This window comes from Dreissena polymorpha, chromosome 3 (assembly GCF_020536995.1).
Source record: "Dreissena polymorpha isolate Duluth1 chromosome 3, UMN_Dpol_1.0, whole genome shotgun sequence".
NCBI classification, from domain to species: domain Eukaryota; kingdom Metazoa; phylum Mollusca; class Bivalvia; order Myida; family Dreissenidae; genus Dreissena; species Dreissena polymorpha.
The window spans coordinates 134,911,918-134,933,131 of record NC_068357.1 but is presented as its reverse complement, the minus strand read 5'-3'; the positions used below and the strand labels follow the sequence as shown (position 1 = coordinate 134,933,131).

General features: G+C 34.7%; 1 protein-coding gene across 1 annotated transcript in view; it reads right to left on the bottom strand.

The window, feature by feature from the left end:
• The window catches only part of LOC127871560 (uncharacterized), a 56,873-nt gene that overhangs the window by 13,125 nt on the left and 22,534 nt on the right, over positions 1-21,214 (bottom strand). The window contains exon 2 of the mRNA XM_052414612.1: positions 13,916-14,088. Coding sequence (XP_052270572.1) covers positions 13,916-14,088 — 173 coding nt within the window. The remainder of the gene's footprint in view (positions 1-13,915; positions 14,089-21,214) is intronic.

Here is a 21,214-nt window from a genome sequence, read left to right as displayed (position 1 = left end):
CGTGCTCATGATGATCTTTTGTGATCACCTTTTGTCTGTCGTCCGTCGTTAGTCGTTCGTCACATGTTTTGTCAAGCAATACTGGAACTTGCTAAGAATACTAGTATTTTTTTCTGATGATATCTTGATTGAGTTTTAAAATGGTTACAGGCCGCTGGAAAACATGACCGTGAAGGGCGAATGGTTACCCTTTATGGTAATAGTGGAATCTTATGAGCACTTCTTGTTTGTTTGTTGTTGTTGCTTTTGCCATGTTTTATCAAGTATTTGTTATCAGAATCTTTATTATGCAACTATAATCGTTTTGTTGACATAAGAAATCGAAGCTTTAAAGAAAATACAGGTAAACCATCTGAATCCAAGTGATTAATATGTTGATATTCATAGTCGTAATGCAGTCATCCATCAGTAATGCGATGCTGATGAATTTGTTCAGTGACATCCTGGCTACATTTAAAAAGGGTTAAAGATTTAGTCAATTGAAACGCATGGTCAATAGGGGAATGACAGATTTGCTCACATGTTTAAGTAAACCAATGCAACACTCTAAACGTCAACGCGCAACTTGGTGTTAACGACATCGTAAGTGCCGTTGACAAAAGCGCCGGGGGTTTACTTTGGTAAAATACGGAATCGATGGAAAGCTTTGAATAATAAGAGAGATGTTTCCAATACACAATCGTCTGGTTGTTCCTTTTTGCACAAGTAACACATAAGTAGATTTCATATTATTATTGTCATGCAGATTTTTTTTATGATTTTAGCGACACCAAACATTTAGTATCAGTTTAATCTATTTATGCCTAGCGTCTAGAGAAAAGGCCTTTGCAAACAGCGTAGACCCAGATCAGATGCGGCGTCTCATCAGGGTCTGCGCTGTTTGCTTAAATGAATTTCTGTCAGAAATATTCTAAATATAGACATAAATATACTAGACATCCCTAATTTTGGAGATACATTGATCCAATTTAGAAGGATATGAGAGTCCACTAGGCATAAATGGGTTAATAGTGACAGGAAGATCTTGTACACATTACATGTACTATGTATGTGGGTAAAAGACGTATCAGGATTGTCCTCGGCTTGAAAAATGTCTTTTTTTGTCCCTTATTTACAAAATAAAACAGTGGATATGAATGAATGCTACCACACTTTTAAGCAATCTGTTGTTGTATACGTGACATATCAGTATTATAACAGGAATAGGAAATTTTCATCTTCAGAAATGAACCGTTATATTTGTTTACATCCATAAGTCGATCATTATAAAGAATTCACTCATGTTAAATCAGAAGTCAAAGTAAAAATAAATTCCTGTGGAGAATCATTGTTTTAAGGATTGCTTGTTACGTGTGATAGTCGATGAACTCTTAATTGAATCAAATATGCTCCATCAATATAGAAGTATTACTCAAGAGCAACCAACATATATATTATAACATATTCATACTCCATGAGCCTATATGAGCATTCTTTTGTCTCCATAAACACATCCGGACATAATACAGATTCCACGAATACACATGGTTTTCTATAAAGGCTTAACAAACACATAACAGCATTATTATAGGCTCCATAACCAAAAAGGGACATTGTACACATTCCATGTAATTATACAGACTACATTTACACATTGGAGCATTACACAGACTCCGTGAACATACATCAACTTTATAGAAATATTATTTGTATACATAGAAGCAATATACAGTAAACCTGCGCACATAAAGGCATTATACAGGCGGTCTGAAAACATTTCAGCATTATACTGGCCACGTGAACATAAAGAAGAAATATTTATCTATTAAATATCCAGGAGAAACCCCAATGCGCACTCGAGGAGCGCTGCCAGAATCAGTATCCCAATCATCCGAAGTGCTTCGGGAAGCTCCTCCTGCGACTTACGTCCCTCCTCACCGCCAGCGCGTCCGTCATCGAGCAGCTCTTCTTTGTCCGCCTCGTTGTTGTTGTTTTTGTTTTTTATCGAGTGCACCGGGATTGTCTCCCATATGGCCATCGCCCCCAGAAAGACGTGTTAGTTGGTTACGGGGGATAGTGCAAGATACAGGAGACACCCCGTTCCAGAGGTGACCCTGGGTCTTTTAGTGCCCGGTGTATAGCACCTAGTACACTGCACCTCGGTTTAACGTCTCATGCGAAAGACGAGTTAGTAGGTTAGGTGCAGCGGGGGATCGAACCAGCGATCTCTGGATTGTGAAGCCAGTGTGTTACCACTAGACCACGGATCCGCTACCTTTGTCCGCCTCGTGGGCAAGACTCCACTATAAGGGACATGCTCTTAAGCGATTGGTCTTTTAACTGGCCCTAAATGGCTATCCAATAGATGGCAGAGCCATGAACATGTACCGTAATACAATAATTATAATGGTGATTTTTTAAAATAAGAGACCATGTTGTGTTTTTTTTTGACTTCGTATTAATTAAAGCAATTATTATACTTATTGTAAAATATTACAATTGAAGGTTTGAAAGTATTTATGTATTTGAACTGGCATAACTGGATTACTTTTAGGTATATTAGATGAAGTTCAGACGTGTTTAACCCATTTATGCCTAGCGTCCTGAAAAAAGGACATTGCAAACAGCGCAGACCCAGATGAGACGCCGCATAATGCGGCGTCTCATCTGGGTCTGCGCTGTTTTTTCAAATTAATTTCTTAATGAAATATTCTAAATATAGAAATAAATATACTTGATACCCCTAACTTTGGAAATAAATTGATCCAATTTAGAAGGATGGGAGAGTCCACTGGGCATAAATGGGTTAAAGAGAAAATACTCAAAATCGTCCCGTTGGTGCAAAAAGGTACTATGTGTAATTTAATTTTTATTACGCATGCTACCTTTTTGCACTGACGGGGCGATATTATATTCAACGGTACACTCCATGTACGTTTCAACCGATAAAGTTTCATATTAATTGAGAATTAAAGGTGTAATTTGCTATACTGCCAAGTTGCACTATCTAGTATTGCATGGTGTTTACTTATGCGATTTAGCCCCAGTCACTCGCAGTTATCTTTTGACAGTATTGAAACAAGTGATATTTTCTCTCCTTTCAATCGCTAACAATCCGACAAGTTCAATTACATAAACATATTGAAGATCATTGATTCGGTTCACGCAGGTTTGAACCTATATCGCCTTTCTAGTCGGCACTTACCACGCGAAATAAAGAATGCAAAAAGTCGATACGCTGCATATAAAATAAATTTATCACCTTCTATATTGCACAAACTCTCAACCTTATCTAACGTGTTACGCAATGTTTAAACCTTCAGTGAATAAAACGTATCATCTGCTTCAACTGTTTGCATTTGTGCTGTAAACACACGCAACACTCATGTCAATTAACTGTTTATTGAATTCGCCAGTGAACGCCCAATGCCGAGCCTCTAACCCCCATGCATGTTTATCTCTGTTTTATCAGCCCATGTGCATGCCGTGCCAAAAAGCCGCATATAGTATAACCTTTATGATCTAGCGCGCCGCTATCCCAGCAAACATGCACAAGGTTTATGTTGGGTGATGTAGGTTAATGACGGTTGCAGTGCCTGCACATGGATACGAACTCGTGATGCGCCGTGTATACCATTACGTAACCGCAGCAGGTAGAGACCAGTCTAGACGCTTAGTATAGGTACGCAGGGTAAATATTGGGAGCAAACAATACCAACGTCATTATACACCTGTATCCGTTAAATTGTGACATATTTACACTTATGTAAACGGTTTAGAATTTTGCAATTGCGAAATATATAGAGCTGCGGTTTTGACGATGGCTGTAGCGGTTCCGGTTTTTCTACCACCTCCTCCTTCCGGTCCCTGCTGCTTAGCAACAACGTACAATGGTATTCGCCGGACGTAGAACATAATGTGTGTAAATTCTGCATTCATTTTTACTAAAATTACCACAACGAACGTTTCTTCGCAGTCGTACGAATCTCGTTCCACTTTCGGTTTCATCTTCGTCAAACGAAATAAAGTATACGTTTGCGCAAAATTGAATAATGAAACGCAAAGTCGTTCAGAATCTCGCAATTCAAGTGCTTAATTTGTTAATTTGTTGATGAAGAAGCAGTATTTCCATGTATATTTGAGTTAATATGCGTACCTAGTGGTTTAATTGGAACCTTAAATACAGGTAACATGAGCGGATTTTCAAAATCCAGCGTTTATATGAATGTACCCTAGTAAATAGCGCATTATTGTCTCTTACATCATGTATAAGAATATACGTATTTATTTATAATAAAACCGTCATTGATATGTGCAACTAACTTACATATTTTTCTTAAGATCGCATTACCTTTAACGCAAACAATTAGCTCTAATTGATGTATAATGAACTATTTGTAACTCATTTTATATCCTTACTACAACATTTGTCTCCATAATTATTGTTTTAATTTATCTAAATTTTACTTCATTTAAGTTCTAACCTTACACAGAATATTTAAGTATATTTTAGACCTCTATATGATGTTGTATACGTATATAATTTCACACAAGAATACATACTGTTAAAATGTTTTGAAGTTCAATGTCACCTACCTGCAAATAAATGTTGTTGTTATTGTTGTGAATAAATATAATATTTACCATGCAAATTCTGTTTGCACGACACTTACATCTCTGTTAATCTTTCTCAGATTAATGTTTATAATATTTCATGTTCCTACATACATGTACACTTTTCACGCTATAATTGTATTGTTGGCTATAAGTATGCATTGTGCTATTTTATGCCAGAATAAAGTTATGTTTTGTTATGTTATGTTATTAAAATGCTAAAAATTATATTCATTTAAGAGTTGAATAGCATCGGTCTATGAACTGTAAATTAGTTTTAGTAACATTGTTTCATAAATGATGAGTCACCGTTTACACGTTATTTCAGTGATGTTTGTAACTGTTGCAAACGTGATTCATTGACGTATCCAAAAACTGTTTGAACGTTTTTTTTCCAACGTTGGGGGTAAATGTTTAAACCATGCTTGATTGAGGTCTCAACATGTTTAAATATTTCCGTATTAAAGTCTATGTAAAAGCAAAAAAAAAAATACACTCAACATTTCGAGACCATCACAACCATGCCTTTTTAAAATAGTATTCTAATTCTGAGTGATGGAAAAAAATACAAAGATAGGTCATGTGATATTATATGTAACAACATAACTCGACACGAACCAATATTCACTGTACAGTTACTTTCCAGTACACAACAATATTTTTACTACAACATGTACACAAATAGCCCCCCCCCCCAAAAAAAAAATTAATTAAATTTAAAAAAAAATGACAAGTGTCCCCAACAGAAAATTGAGCCTTCACATTATTGGTGCTGATTGTTTTAGAGAGTATAGAATTGAACAACTTAAATATTTAGTAACCTAACTGTAACCTATAATTGATGTCCGATAACTGTTTAAACGTTGTTTCAATGCGGTCGAGTAATTGTTTAAACGTTGTTACAATTATGTATAGTAGTATTAAAAACGTTGTTTCAATGCTGTCGAGTAATTGTTTAAACGTTGTTACAATTATGTATGGTAGTATTAAAAACGTTGTTTCAATGCTGTCGAGTAATTGTTTAAACGTTGTTACAATTATGTATGGTAGTATTAAAAACGTTGTTTCAATGCTGTCGAGTAATTGTTTAAACGTTGTTACAATTATGAATGGTAGTATTAAAAACGTTGTTTCAATGCTGTCGAGTAATTGTTTAAACGTTGTTACAATTATGTATGGTAGTATTAAAAACGTTGTTTCAATGAGTAAGCTTTATTATTTAAACGTTGTTCGATGATGTAAGGTTATTGTTTAATCGTTGTTTCAATTAGGTAGGGTACTTGTTTGAATTTTGTTTCAATTATGAAAGGTAAAAGATTCTCATGTTTTAACATAACCGATACTCGTCACACAAGTTGTTATATACCGAACTTGAATGTGGTTTCTCCCCGCAGTCACCCAGTAATCTTGGAGATAACGCGCTGCAAGAGAGGTCAAATGGCTCGAACCTACTTTGAAGCATTGCCAAAACGTGCACATTGAGCACATATACAGTTTCTACCACTCAGCGATAGCTTGGTTACGGCCTCATAGAAGGACAGGTACGGGATTTAGCGATGTTTGACGGGTTAAGAGTTTTCGTTTCCAAACTCACAGATTGGGATACGAATTTATTGGGTGTAATGAGGAATTGGTATTAAGTTATTTACAGCGATTTATCGCAAACTTCGGGAAGGCCAGATATCTCTGTTGTAGACACTGTGTTTGCCTTAATTAAATGCAAAAATGTGTACATACGGTTTTGCTATTGCGAACTCTGATGCAATTGGCTCGGTTATCGTACTTGAAAGCTTAATACGCACACTTAATGTGGAAAACAAATCTGTAAGTCTAAAAGCTGTGTTTGTTTTACGGTTATGTTAAATAAGGAGGCGATATTTCAGCTTTATAACTTGTATGGAAAGGCCGAGTCATACCCGTTTACATTTACTTCAAGCATACCTGACTTGCGGTACATATACATTCCGTAAATTTTTGTTTTGAGGTTATATAAACTTATTTAATATTATTACACAAGTTACCAATCTATGTATACATACAGTTCATATGCATTAATTAACAAAAAATTAATATGCATATGTCGCGCTTTGTATGACGTCTTAAAAAACTGACGTCACGTATCATTTACAGTCGATGTGGTAGCCATGCTGATGCTTCGTTTCGTTATTGTCTTATCCAAGTATTGCTACGTATATTTTAAAGAAGCTTAAACCAACACTTGTCATAATTGTGAAGTTGAAAAATTGCATAAGTCAATTGTGTCTGTTTACTGTTCTTCGCGTTCATTTTGCAAAAACGTGTTGTTTTTGTGAAGTAGTGAACACTGTTAGTGTTGGACAATATGATGCATCATCTATCTTTGACGTCGTTTTACTTAATATACACACATAATCTCTTTTTCCAGAAAACAAACCATAAATATGCTTATTAAAGGGATCTTTTCACGGTTTTGTAAATTGACAAAATTGAAAAAAGTTGTTTCAGATTATCAAATTTTCGTTTTAGTTATGATATTTGTTGGGAAGCAGTATTACTGAACATTAACCATAGTCCAATATAGCCATTATATGTAAATTTTGACGATTTGAAAACCTAAAAATTATAAAGCGTTGCAACGCGAAACGATTGAATATTTTGGAGAGTTCTGTTGTTGTCGTTTAAATTTACGAAACTACGAAGATTGCTTATATAAGGTATAAAATACTTATTTTGTGTATACCCGGCGGATTAGACGAGAGGGCTAGTGCGTTTTTACTTCAGACTAACTCCAGGACTCCGGAGGTCACTGGTTCGAGCCCCGGTACCGGCTACTTTTTTTTCCTTTTTTAAATTTTATTCTTGATTTTTTACTGGAGCTTTTAACATCCAATGTTAACATTTATCAATATAAAGCATTTAATGACAAACTTCAAAATATGCCAAAATCTGTGAAAAGGCCCCTTTAATAGCATTTTAATCATTCTATCAAAACGAAAACCTGCAGGGTGGCCAGACTAAATTTAGGATACATTTACGTCATTGACGTGTGTGTATGAAATCATGAAATATGAACATGTGGCAAAAATGTGCAGCAGTGTGCAGTGTGCAACATATATATCTCATGCAAGCACCCCAAGACGAAGTGTTTACATTGCAATATTTACAGGGCAAATTTGAATGTGATATGGTTACTACATGTACACACGGTCTTGAGGCCACGCTGACAGACACGTTGGGTTACTGCGCATTCGTCGAGGACCAAAACGGTTTAGGTTTGTCTAGCCATTTGTCTTACCGATTTTAACCGTTAATGCTTCGCATTGACTGGTCTAAAGCGGTTATCCCAGTTTTAATCATTGCATGTCTATTGTTAATTTTCTGTTCTTTTTTTTATATAAAATTAGTCGATAAGAAAAGAATTTCTTTTTGATATAGTTTCTAAAGTGCTATATTGTCTGCTTTATTAACTATCTCTCACATCCTTTAATGCTTCTTAAACAATATAACAAGTTCTGTGTTAACTTCTGATACTAGCCGGCTTGTAACACAACAACAAAAGGATTGCAGACGAAATGTTTAGTATTTTGACACACTATCAAATGTCGTGTTTTCTATTCAAAAGGGAATATAAGGGAGCATAATATTTAATATAGCATCGTCAAGCCAGTAGATCATCTCTGTTGGATTCTTCATATGTGTCTTGTTCTGTGAAAATTGGGCAAAATGCATGTGCGTAAAGTGTCGTTCCAGATTAGCCTGTGCAGTACGCACAGGCTAATCAGGGACGACAATTTCCGCTTTAATGTTATTTTTCGTTGAAAGGAAGTCTCTATTTACCGAAAATCTAGTAAAAGCGGAAAGTGTCGTCCCTGATTAGCCTGTGCGGACTGCACAGGCTAATCTGGGACGACACTTTACGCACATGCATTTTGCCCAATTTTCACAGTGCATGAATGAATGAATGAATAAATAAATAAATAAATAAATTTATTAACAAATTCATTCATACATTTATAAATAAAAGACGAAATAAATTACTGTTCAAGAAGTGTAATACACACAGTTCCCTGTTTTACGCGGAAGAAAGGTTACTAAAGCATTAAGCCTACCTATTTATAACAAATGTTGCAGTTTGTAGAGCTGATTCTGCTCCAAGCAGCTGCTGCAATCAGTATACTATACATGCGTTGCTGTTACTATAACTGGTCATGCTATAATGGGTCTTATGCTATTGTCCACGAAGCCTGGGCAGGAGATTCGCTGATCGCCACAAAGTCACGCAAGGCTTCGTGGTTTCATTAACGGACATGGAAGCTTCTTACCATTTGGTGATGATGGCAATCTTTGTGTTGAGCTAACGCTGGTCGCGTATGGCCTAAGCCACATTTTCGCATTACGCGGGTAATAAACTTGATGACAACCAAATACGGTTGCTCCATGTTCAAACTTCGCTTAAATAACATTACGTAGAATATTTTGACGATCCAGCTATGTATAAAGGAAAAAAGTTATTTTCTTTTTATAGTATATCAAGCACGTGATCTGCGGGGCGAGGCAAGCTTTGACCCTAGGTGCATGACATGTACACACTTTATTGAGGACTACTACATGATGTTACAGCCCAAATTTCACACCTCTAGTCCTTGCTGTTTTCAATGAAAAAAATCTATTTTTTCTTATAGTCTTAAGCTAATTTAATATATAAATTATAGTAAAGACATTCTAACAAGAAAAGGGATAAAAAATTACCTCGAAACTAGGGTATAATAAAAACGTTATGTAGGAATCTTGTGTTTTTCTGTAGCAGGGTGTCATTTTATATGTTGATAATAACTTAATGTCCTTTTTTGATGTAATAAAATATATACCAGTACATGCGCACGTAATAACATGAGGCGAATAATATAAAATTAAACTATGTCGTTTGTCTTATTCAATAATAGATTCAGTATTTTTCAAATTTTAGCAGTTTTAAACATTACTAATTTCATAAGATTTACGTTTTCTTCTCAGAAATCACACACGATGACACTTACGTTGCTCTAAGAAAGACAATAGGGCTAATTAGAACACATTTGATAAATAATACACTTAGCAATTAAAATTTACTCCAATATCCCAAAGTTTCAATATTTATCTTCTGAAGTGGCGGTGGTTTTTTAGTTTCACTTGATTTCGTTTCCACTTAACTGGCACTTAGCAGATTCATGTATCACACGTTTGCTTAGGTCATGTATTCCTTGTAAGCACTTCTATTTCGATGAAAAAGTGAAGTTATCACCTACCTCTTGAGGACTAAAAGTCACACACGACTATAACCTAATCGATCGGCCGCATGTGACCCTATTGGACTTTAAATGCCAAAGTCTAAACCTGTTTAAGAACACAGTAACTGCTTCGCGAAGTTCGCATAAGACGCAATTGTAAAAAGAGGATCCAAGATGCCATTTCCGAGTACTTGCAATGGGCCGATTATTTCTAAGTGCTCTCCGAAGTGTTTGAAGAGGCATTCACGCAAATGATGGAAGTCAGTTTCGCTGTGGTCAGGCAAATAGCATGGGAAACGTGTGAAGTAGTGACGGTGACTACTAGAAAAGACCTATATATGGGCGTTTCATAAACACAGACGTGCGCATCGCTGCACTGCTGGTCCTGTCATCAAGATCAGTTTCATGCACACAGACATGCGAGCGATGCATCACAGGTGGTTAGCGTGTGGTTATGATATTAATTAGTGAAAACATCATTTTGAATGATAAATAATCATATTATAACGGAAAATCAACTTTTCTGGAAAAAAAATCACTATCAAATATATATATATATAAAAATGGGGTGCATCGCTTTGAACAGCCATAACTTCATCAATTGCGCAGCGATTTTCATGAACCCGGTCTTATTCAACGCAGAAATGAATTTCCTTTATTTATAATTCATAATGATGTTTTCACTAATTAATATCACAGTCACACGCTAACCACCTGTGGTATAGCGTCATACAAGATTTTAATGAGGTCATTGGTCAAATCCTTTGTTGAATTGTATACATTGGTTTACTGGATTACATAACATTCGGACTAGTAATGTTTTTTTTCTATTTTATAGGTATGTAAATTAATATTCAGTACAGTGCGGTTAACGTTAATTTCTGTGACTTTTTAACTGTAATTATTTGCCTTAGACAATATATATTTCGTTTTGGCTGTATTTATGTGGGATTATGCGAATCAAATCAACAGAACAAATACGGTACAATCTCAACTTGTTTCGCCTGGCGGTAAATAATTTAAAGCTTTTCGAGCGGTTTATCCTTAAATGACCTACAAAGGTTGAGACTTGATATTTAGCCGTGTCTAGTTATATAGAAACAATCCAACGAGAGTGGAATTTTTATGTCGTCTGATAACGCGACCTTTTAAATTGTCGTCTGCATTTTCGCGCACGTGTTGTGACCTTTACTGCACCACGCGGAGAGGTTCGGCTCTCATCAGCTCTGCTTTGATACACCATAAACAATATAAGAGTGTCAATGAAATGAAAATGTGCTATTAATACAACCATAAATTAAATTTAAGTCTACTTTCAAGCCTGTTTCTTACAAACAGGAGGGTATGAAAATGCAGACATATTTTTGGACAACTTGGACAAGTCAAGTTGTGTTATTTTATATCCAATGAGTCCCGTCAAAGACCATGTTAAATCATAAAAGTCAATAATATGCAAGCTTTTCAAAGTTTAAACTATTTTGCAGCGAAACACTTTTCACAGACTCACAATAACTGAGTGGCTTTAACTGCACCCTAATGTGTTTAGTGAAAGGGAATGTCGAAAATCGAAATGCACTAGAACCTACCAAATAGTAAAACCCGTTTTGAAATGACATGGAGGATGATATCTTTAGTAGTCATAATGATTATTGTATATTTCCTGCACATATATATTAACGTTGATGAGCAGTCTTTGCTGTCCGATCTCCAGTGAATACAGCAACCTACCGCTCTTTTGACACTGTTTTATCATTAGGGGTCCAGAGATTAAACCTTCGTGAACACAGTGCGAGTGATTTTGCAGCGTAATGCAAGACCCTAGAACTCATGTCTTAAAATCGTCTTTAATTCGTTCAAGATCATTGCAAAAACCGTTAACCTTAAGACATAGACCACTCAAGTTCCCCGACGTGTTTGTTCCAACAAAATACCTCTTATTGCAAACACCGACTGCAGATACGCACTTAATGGGAGTGTTTGTTTAAGAATTGCCCTCGTTTGCAATTCGCGACCACGGTTCATACATGCTTTACTTTTTAAACGTGATTAATTACCATTGGACCAATCAGATTGCTGTGAGGTATCGCTATAATTTTAGACCCGAATTTTGTATTAGTTTTTTGCTCCAATAAATGAATCTGAACCAACTAACTAAGACCTGTATTTTTTTTATTACTTTTATTGAAACAAATGGACTATTATTTCACGTAGCACGAACCTTCCATTATGTTTCAAAGCATGGTCTAAGCTCTTATCCCATCCATCCGCTCAGACTAAGACTTGACTAGCTGGCTACCAAAATGTCTAAATGAAGAGTATATATATATTTAGTTTTCACATGCACATAGTAAATATTTTTTTAACTCCTACGGTAAGTATGTTCTTCTTAAGACTATAATTATGCACAATTTGAATGCGAGATGAAGATCAATTTAATAAAATTTTGGCATAAATGAATATGAAGACACGTATTTTTTTATAACACCTTCGAAATATGAAATAATTAACAGAATGGCTGAACATATTGAGAGCGTTCAGTTAAAAATGCAAGTTAAAGGTAAGATATATTTTATAATAGTAAATTAAATAACTACATCATTCATGTAAATAAAAACACGTTGTCGACCAGGGCCATTGAAAAAGATGCTTTAGTTTTGGATTGTGTGTGTTGTTTTATTTGTTCTTGGCTTATTTATTTGTGTGTGAAATTTATTATAAACACTTAACAATAATTAAACATATTTTTTTTGTTTATTTATTTTTTCAGAAATCTTGGGAATGGAACACTCTTGTTTTTCTAAAAAAATATATAAAAAAATGCTCAGGCTAGCTGACGAATAAATGTCTTTATCAAATCCCTTTATCATTCAAAAAGATTGTTCAACGGGCACGTTTATAATCCTCTTTAACACGTTGACCCATGATAGCATTTGTAAATATGTGTTCAAATAAATGCCGTCTTTTATGCGGATCAGTAAATACAAAATATATAGTCGTGTTAAAATGCTGTACAGAAATATGAAGTGAATGTAAGTGATATATACAGGGACAGTTTTGTGTATCAAACAGTAACAATGTGACAATGTTGTTATACTTATATATTAAACAAAATAGTTGTGCGATAAATACCAAGTTTTGAATACAACTACATAAGATGAAAATAACAGCCGAAATAAATATATGCAGTGACATCAAGAAAATGTCAATATATTAATTCTCATTGTCTTCTGCAATCATGTCAACAGTTGCAAAAAACGGTCATTTTTCATAAAATTAAAAGTAAACTAAATATTTCCCCCAAAAAGTTGCATTTTGAACAAGAACGAATTCGAATGTCAAAAGAAAAATATGAGCATATCTTTTCCTCGAGAAATTGAGAGTGACGCACGTATATGTCGCTATTTACTGGAGGGGTTCGGATCCAATTCTAGATTTCTGACATGTCGATTCCATTTTAAGAGTCGAGTTTCAATTATCTCCGTAACTTTGACAGCTGTGATTTATAATATCACGATGTCATTTTTTGTTCAAGTACCGCAAAGACAAACGTGAAAGTATCGTGGAAATTAACGGAACCTCTTGGTATTTATTAGGAAACATACTGCAGTCATTGAACACTTACATAGCAAATACAACGTGCTTTAACTAAAAACACACTGGCATGAAATGGGTCATTTAGGATTGTGTATATTCTTAACACTATTCTGATCGGGATCTATTTAGTGCATGAGACAGTGCACTACTTACATAATAAGAAAACCATTTTTGTATTTATATACGTTATGCTTGTGCGTTTCTTTCAAATTTAGCGCAACATCTTTCCTTTTACAGAATATAAAAATAAATCATGTGTCAGTAAAAAATATGTTTTATAGACGAGATCATTTCACGCAATGCATTCCAAATATTTTCTTCTTGCCTTCTCTTATTCAAAAGGAATCGTTAACCATTGAGTTATGAGAAATCTGATCCGCATAAATGCGATACACTGGCCTTGCTAATAGCTATAAAGTAACACAGAATGCATTAGACTCCGGATGTGACTTCATGTAACAGTTTTAATCATTGCGCATTACCGGAAGCCATTAAAACGCGCCTCCCAATAGAGATATTGTAGTCCTCCCATCTCCTTGCACGCGTCGACTCTCTGATCGCGGCGAGCTGTTGGCCGTTGTCGTATCCATAATTTGTAGAGTTACATTTCCTTCGCCTCATAGGGGGATATTTGTCAAGGATGTTTCCAGGAGAGCTGCAATTAAAACTGACATGTTACAAGCTAGGGCTTGTCATCTTACGAGTTCCACCGCAACACCACGTGACTGCCACGTGGTTTTATTGTTTGTGGCATTTCGACACGTGCGCATGCAGTTACGAAAATGATCACGTCATTTGCGTTTGGTTGATATCCCTTGGGTATTAGGTAACTGTCCTCAGGCCTGAAAGTTTCTTTTTACGATAATTAAATATCACGTCAAATACCACTTTCAGTTTAATGTGATAGCAAGAATATCATAGATTTTAAAGGATAAAATTAATGTATCACTAGAATCTCTGCAAGGGCTGCCTACAGACTTTATTTGCGATATTTTGTAATTAATAATTATTATTTCATAATTAATAGTCGGCTTTAAGTCGTTTTTTTAATTGCTATATTTTAGGGAACAGGATTTAAAAAATCTACATACACCTGAAGAGAAAGTGACGTCATTTGTGTTTGAATAATGACATTTGTCTAAAACTTTAACTAAATTTATAATCATTATGTACATCGGCTGGCAAGTTTTGTTTTATTTAACGTATTTAAGTATACGGGTTGTCTTAAAAACTATGAATACAAATTTTATTATAACAAAGAGGTTTTTAGAACATTTAATTAAAAGTGCATATACCGTAAATGTAACACAAATTTACAACATGGTTTGGTGGATCCAAAATTCTAAACAATTCATGTTAACGTTGGTTATTTGGAAAAAATATAAACGACGTGAAAACTTTATCATCACAAGGTATCTGTGTAACTGTATCCAATGTCCACTAGGCATGTGTGTCCTTACTACTCGCGTACATTCGCCAGGTGTAAAACAGGACAAATCACACCGAGTGTTTTGTAACCCGATATGCCATATGTCTAACTGGGCCATGTGTTTCCTTTGCCATCCACCAATAGTGGAAATCCCCGATATATTTCACATCAAACGTGACATACGTTTGGATAAAGTGAATACTCAAGGTTACAATATTCTAAATTATTTGGGAATGCACTGCTATACTCTCTAAAAACATGAACATCATTTGTAAGAAGACACAATTCTCTGTAGGGGCACTTGCCATGGCTTTATTTTAGAATGTTTCTTTGTGCATGTGGTAGGGAAAACATTGATGTTTAACAGAAATTCACTCTTTTGCTTGAAGGTTGGAGACTACATGAGACTTCGACTGATGGCGGGAAACTCTTCTCAACTGGTACGAAGCCGGTAAATAGATGGCCATAAAACAGTGACCGCTGATTCGCGTCGAGTTCTTTCTTGCATAACGTATTACCCCCCTTTTTTATTGTTTAAATCAGTGCGGCTTGGAATGCTCTTTAAGAAAAGGTATGGTTATGGGGATGTCTATGCGCAAAAGTTTGACTTTATTTTTTGTTAAAGTTATTGCTTTCACATTGAATTTGTGTAGGACATCTTTTAGTATATTGTGACCTCAATTGTCAATAGAGTTTTTTTAGTAACTGCTCAGCATAAAAGTATTACGAAATAATTATACCAGATATTTGTAATGTGTGTTTTTAAACTATTCAATGACGCAGTTTTTGTTTGTTTTGATAGCTTCTCTTTAAACATGAAAACGAATTTGCATCATATTTCTGTTGTTTTAGCTATTATATAAGTAATGTAGATAACACTTCAACCCACATCTTCATATAAACAATAACATAGCTTTTGTATCACACAACAAACATTAACTTACGAATATAAATACCTTGACAATTATTTATGTCGAAGTGCCTTGTAGATCGTGGACAGGCTGATCTGTGCAGTATGAAAACATAGGCCCAACAACTTGTTAAATTACGTAAAAAATAGAACAATAGGTCAAATAAAAGAGGAAGCTGTCGCTACAATGTCGCTTGTCAATTAAGTGAGTCGTGTTCTAAGAAAACTGGGCATAATGCATGTGCGTAAAGTGTCGTCCCAGATTAGCCAGTGCAGTCCGCACAGGCTAATCATGGACGACACTTTCAGCCTAAATTGGATTTTTGCTAAGAAGTGACTTCATTAAAACGAAAAATGTCATAAAAGCGGAAAGTGTCGTCTCTTATTAGCCTGTGCGGACTGCACAGGCTTATATTGGACGACACTTTACGCACATGCATTTTGCCCAATTTTCACAGAACAAGACACAAACTGTCTCAAATATCAATATTCCACAATGTACCTTGGTTCAAGTAGCGACCAGCTTCATGGTATGTTCATTCAACATGTTTTACCAAAAAATCTAAAGCATCAATATATATACATTGTTAAATGGAAAAAATAAAAAATAATGTTTAACATTTATTAAGAAGCCTGAACATTAATCGCTACACCTTGGCGATGTTCGACAGTCGCATATCTAATTAAGTCGTGTTCTGAGAAAACTGGGCTTTATGCATGTGCGTTAAATGTCACCCCAGATAAGCCTGTGCAGTCCGCAGGCTAATCAAGGACGACACTTTCCGCCTAATTATTTTTTTTTGCTAAAAAGAGACTTCATTTCAACAAAAAATGTCATACAAGCGGAAAGTGTCGTCCCTGATTAGCCTGTTCGGACTGCACAGGCTAATCTGGGGTGACACTTTACGCACATGCATAAAGCCCAGTTTTCTCAGAACACGACTCAATTTACCACTCAGTTTTTGCGATTGCTGGTAGCTATGACCATGTATGACGACAGCTTAACTGAATTTGTGCAATTTGTTAACAAGCACATGCATTAAACCCTACAATAAACCGTCTGTTAATCTGTCATCACCTACAAATGTTCCGATACCATTGTATCACTTGTCAAGAACTTCCTAAAATATTACAACCAGGTGTTATGCCTTGGTCATACGACGACCAGAACATCGCATCACCTTGCTAAATCTTGACGGCTGAGATTACTCAACATTATTCAAACTATTTTAATGTTTCATAAACGTCTACGACATACATTAATCCCATTAATTCTCGTGGATCTCGCACAAGCGCAAGTAATATTGCCTGGGGTCACTTACTAAAATATGAATAATCCTCTCCATAAGCCCATGACATATGTTTTACCAGCGTAATTGTTCTTAAGTTGTTTCTTAGTCAAGCGCGAGTAACATAATTATATTTATTCTGATATTAATGTTAACCTATTGTTGTAATGATATGTTCACGTTGTTCATAATAGTTTTACGGAATGCATCTGTATATTAAAAAACAATTCACATTCAGAGCATCCATGTTGACCTACTGACCTAATTATTTTTGTCAAACAACCTTATACATGAAACATTTATTATCATTATTATATTACTTTTTCTGTATTAATCATCAGCAAAAATTGAATAGTAATTACTAGGATTCGTCTATTATTAGAAGTTTTTGAAGTATAATTATGTTCATATCTACAATATACTTAATATACGTCTAATAATTAATTATATATGAATAACATGCGTCAGTTAAATTTATGTGCACTCATAAGCCAATTATGCTGACATAATACACGTGTTAATTATGTAACAACAAGAAAACGGTATAACCTTTTGTGAAAACAACAGATAACACGTATAATTTTACATTGTTATACAACCAGCGCACATAACCAAATTATTATTCGTAACCCAAAGTGTTTGTAGTCTCAATATAAGTTCAACCCATTTATGCCTAGCGTATAGAAAAAAGGACTCGGCAAACAGCGTAGACCCAGATGTGACGCCTCATGATGCAGGGTCTCATCGGGGTCTGCGCTATTTGCTTAAAGGAATTTCTGTAAGAAATATTCTAAAAATAAAAAATATACTAGACATCCCTAATTTTGGAAATAAATTGATACAATTTAGAAGGATGGGAGAGTCCACTAGGCATAAATGGGTTAAACCCTATGACGAACAATAAGTGGCCGCGCATGCGATGAAATTTATGCTTATTAATTACTTTTCATATATGAATGGTCAGAAGAAATAGAGTTTTGTCATTTAAAACTGTATACCATCAGAGTAGAAACAAACACAATGTCCCTCTAATAAAAGAATCGCATTTATTGTCACATCAACTAAAAACAGCAAACGAATGCAATCAAAATTGATTACATCATGAGGTTGTACAGCTATACATCCATGTATCTTCATTTGCAATTTTCAAGTAGTAATGTCACTACAGTGCAATCCTTTCGCATCGATGGAGAGCGGAATACTTAACTAGTTAATTCAACATGTCATTCCTGCTTTTGAATGTTTTCATGTCCGCAATGAAGGGACCTTGTTACCTTTATGTTTAACGTCGTCTGTTCACGTAACGTTAACAACGACGAAAGACAAAACGCAGAAACAACACACGCGAACGCGTTTCGCCTTGACTTACACCACTGTTGCCATTAATTAAAATTAAATTGCATAATTTTGAGGACATTACATGACACATGATGTTAAAGGCGTGCATGTGCTCGAAACATCGTTTATTATGACATAAAGGGCGATGTTATAAACAGACAATAATAAATATTTAAAAAATGTTAATGAACGCACAAAAGCGCGTCGTTCGAGAACAAGCGGTATTTTTAACAAAAATTTTCACCGAGCCAAGTATATCGTAGTTGTTCATTACTGCACAATGAATAATATATACATCTTATTGTTATTTTGCATACAATGTAAGTGAATATGTTATATAGATTTGGTTCGATTTATTATAACATATAAATATAGGTCTATTTTTCACGTTTTAGTGGGTTTAATACGGTTAGTAATATTTAACATATAATTGCAGTTAAAAGCCCAACCTATGCATAAAAATACAAATTTTAAGATGAATGACACCAAATACTGCGAGTCTCTAAAATTGTGAATTCTGGCTTTTATTCCGAAAGCATAACGCATGTCTGCGTACAACATTATAATCTGCTGTGCTATGATTGTGAAATTCCATTAGCCTCATTCTTCTAACAAAGCTATATAAGAAGACGTTCATAAGAGTGAGTTAATAGTTCACATAATATTAATCGATATGTTTTTGTCGAAAACCATGTGTACCATGTAAGTGGAGGTAAGTGTGCGTGATAGTTGCTTTGTTTAGTTTTGAATCGCGATGGCGGTTAGCCTCGTAGATTATCAATATCATCATTTCAAAAGCACCTTTACCATTGTATTTGATACTTTCGGAAGCCGTTATTGTTCGTCATTTATTTTTCTTAGTTTATGGGACATACTTAAGTAAGGTCTTGTATAATGACAATTTTATCTAATACAAGTGAGATCGTTGTGTTAAGCAATATGTATTGTTTACGTTTGATTTCAATTTGAATAATTAAACTTGAACATCCTTATTATAGTACATGATGTACTTAAATACTGGTTACAGATCTTTCAAAACCAAAAGTAAATGACGTTGGTTTGATGTCCGATATTACTTGTAAAGATTTTACGTATGAACAATATATAATTAAATTATGTCCTAACTCATCACATAACAGCTAATAATATAAGATTAAAAATATTTTCCTTCTCAAATTCAAGAACGTTTCTAAATGTTTGGAGGTTTTAGCTTTTGATAAAATTACTTCTTTACCTTTTCAAACAGAATACTAGAGTAGGATATTTCGAGCACTTTATTCGCGATTTCGCCAGTGCGTTGCGCATGCGTAATTAGTAATTTAATATCGCCGCAGATGGCTCCAAAAGAGTGCATTATCGGAATGGACAATGTTATTTTTTCGGCTCGATATTTTCTCTCATTGTCGATTTCATGAGAGAAGGGGAACTTAAGATAATTTGCGTAACCTAATTCATTTGTGGTGAATTATTCGTGAACAGGGTTTATCAACTCTGGCTCGCCGTAGACCTTTTGAAAACAAACGAACATCGACATTGCTGTCACACACTGTTCCTGAACTAATTGGATTTATCTGGAATGATGGAATATTACGGAAAATTAAATTCCAGACCTTCTAGATCCCAATGACTTGCCTATTGACAAGATAATTATTTGCGGTGTTTCAATCGACGTCCAAAAGCAGTACAATTAGATTTTCTGAGACGAATATTACTAAGTTGACCTGGTTTTCTTGTTTATATCTGTACTGAGGCATAATGTCTTAGTAAGAATACACTCATTTAAAATAAATATACATTTGATTTAAGTAAAACACTTTTATACTGTTATATTTCTATTTTTGATTGAGTGGTGATTTTATGCATATACAAGTAATAAACATCAATGTACAAATGCAGCATAATATCGGTTTAATAAATATCAAAAACACACTGTTTCCACATAGCAATTGGTTTGTATCACACATTTGTACAGCAGAAAATAACGATCCTTTCTTCAATTCCAGTTTGATATGTTATAAATATAACTGAAGACATGTACGTCATTTTGTTACACTTTAATTTGGTATACTTGAAACAATAATACATAAAACATGCTAGACGATTTTAAAAACGTGTTTTTTTCCATCAAAAGTCAGCGAGTTAAAAAAATCAACTTATTAAAAAAAACAATCGCCCTAAATACATAACAATCCCAACACTCGGACAGTTCACCATTATTGGTATTACTCCATGTTTATTCGTTTCAAAATATGAATTATTAATTAAATGTATTTATAATTTATATTAAAATGTGTATATATTATTCAGAAGTATAAGTACAACAATGTTCCAACAAACATTTGGTAAACCATGTTTTGCATTTCAATGAAATATATTACATCATCTTTACATTTCAAGAATTGTTTCCGAATTTCGCCCGTAGAAATTGCATTTAAATATTTCAGAATATGGTGTTTTTGTCAATGTAGCCACGATCAATAGAAACGCCGTACATTGTCTTATTTGTTGATGTGTTAGGTTTTTCATTTAAATATTGCCTTCGGTTCATGGTGAGCTCATGTTTCTCCTGTTAGCTCTAATATGGTTTAAAATGAAAGAATTTAATGCCTCAAGTTTCCCCTAAAAGATCTCTAATTAAAACGCTGTGTTTAATTGCCCTGTCTTGCGTAAGACCGCAAAATAATTCCGCGACTAATGAAGAAAAAAATTGTCCGCGGTTTTGGTGGCTTTATTGATTTGGAGGATGGAGATTTCATGACACTATTAGAACAGCATCTTAAACTAGCAAATATCACCCAATTGGAGGAAGCAAAAA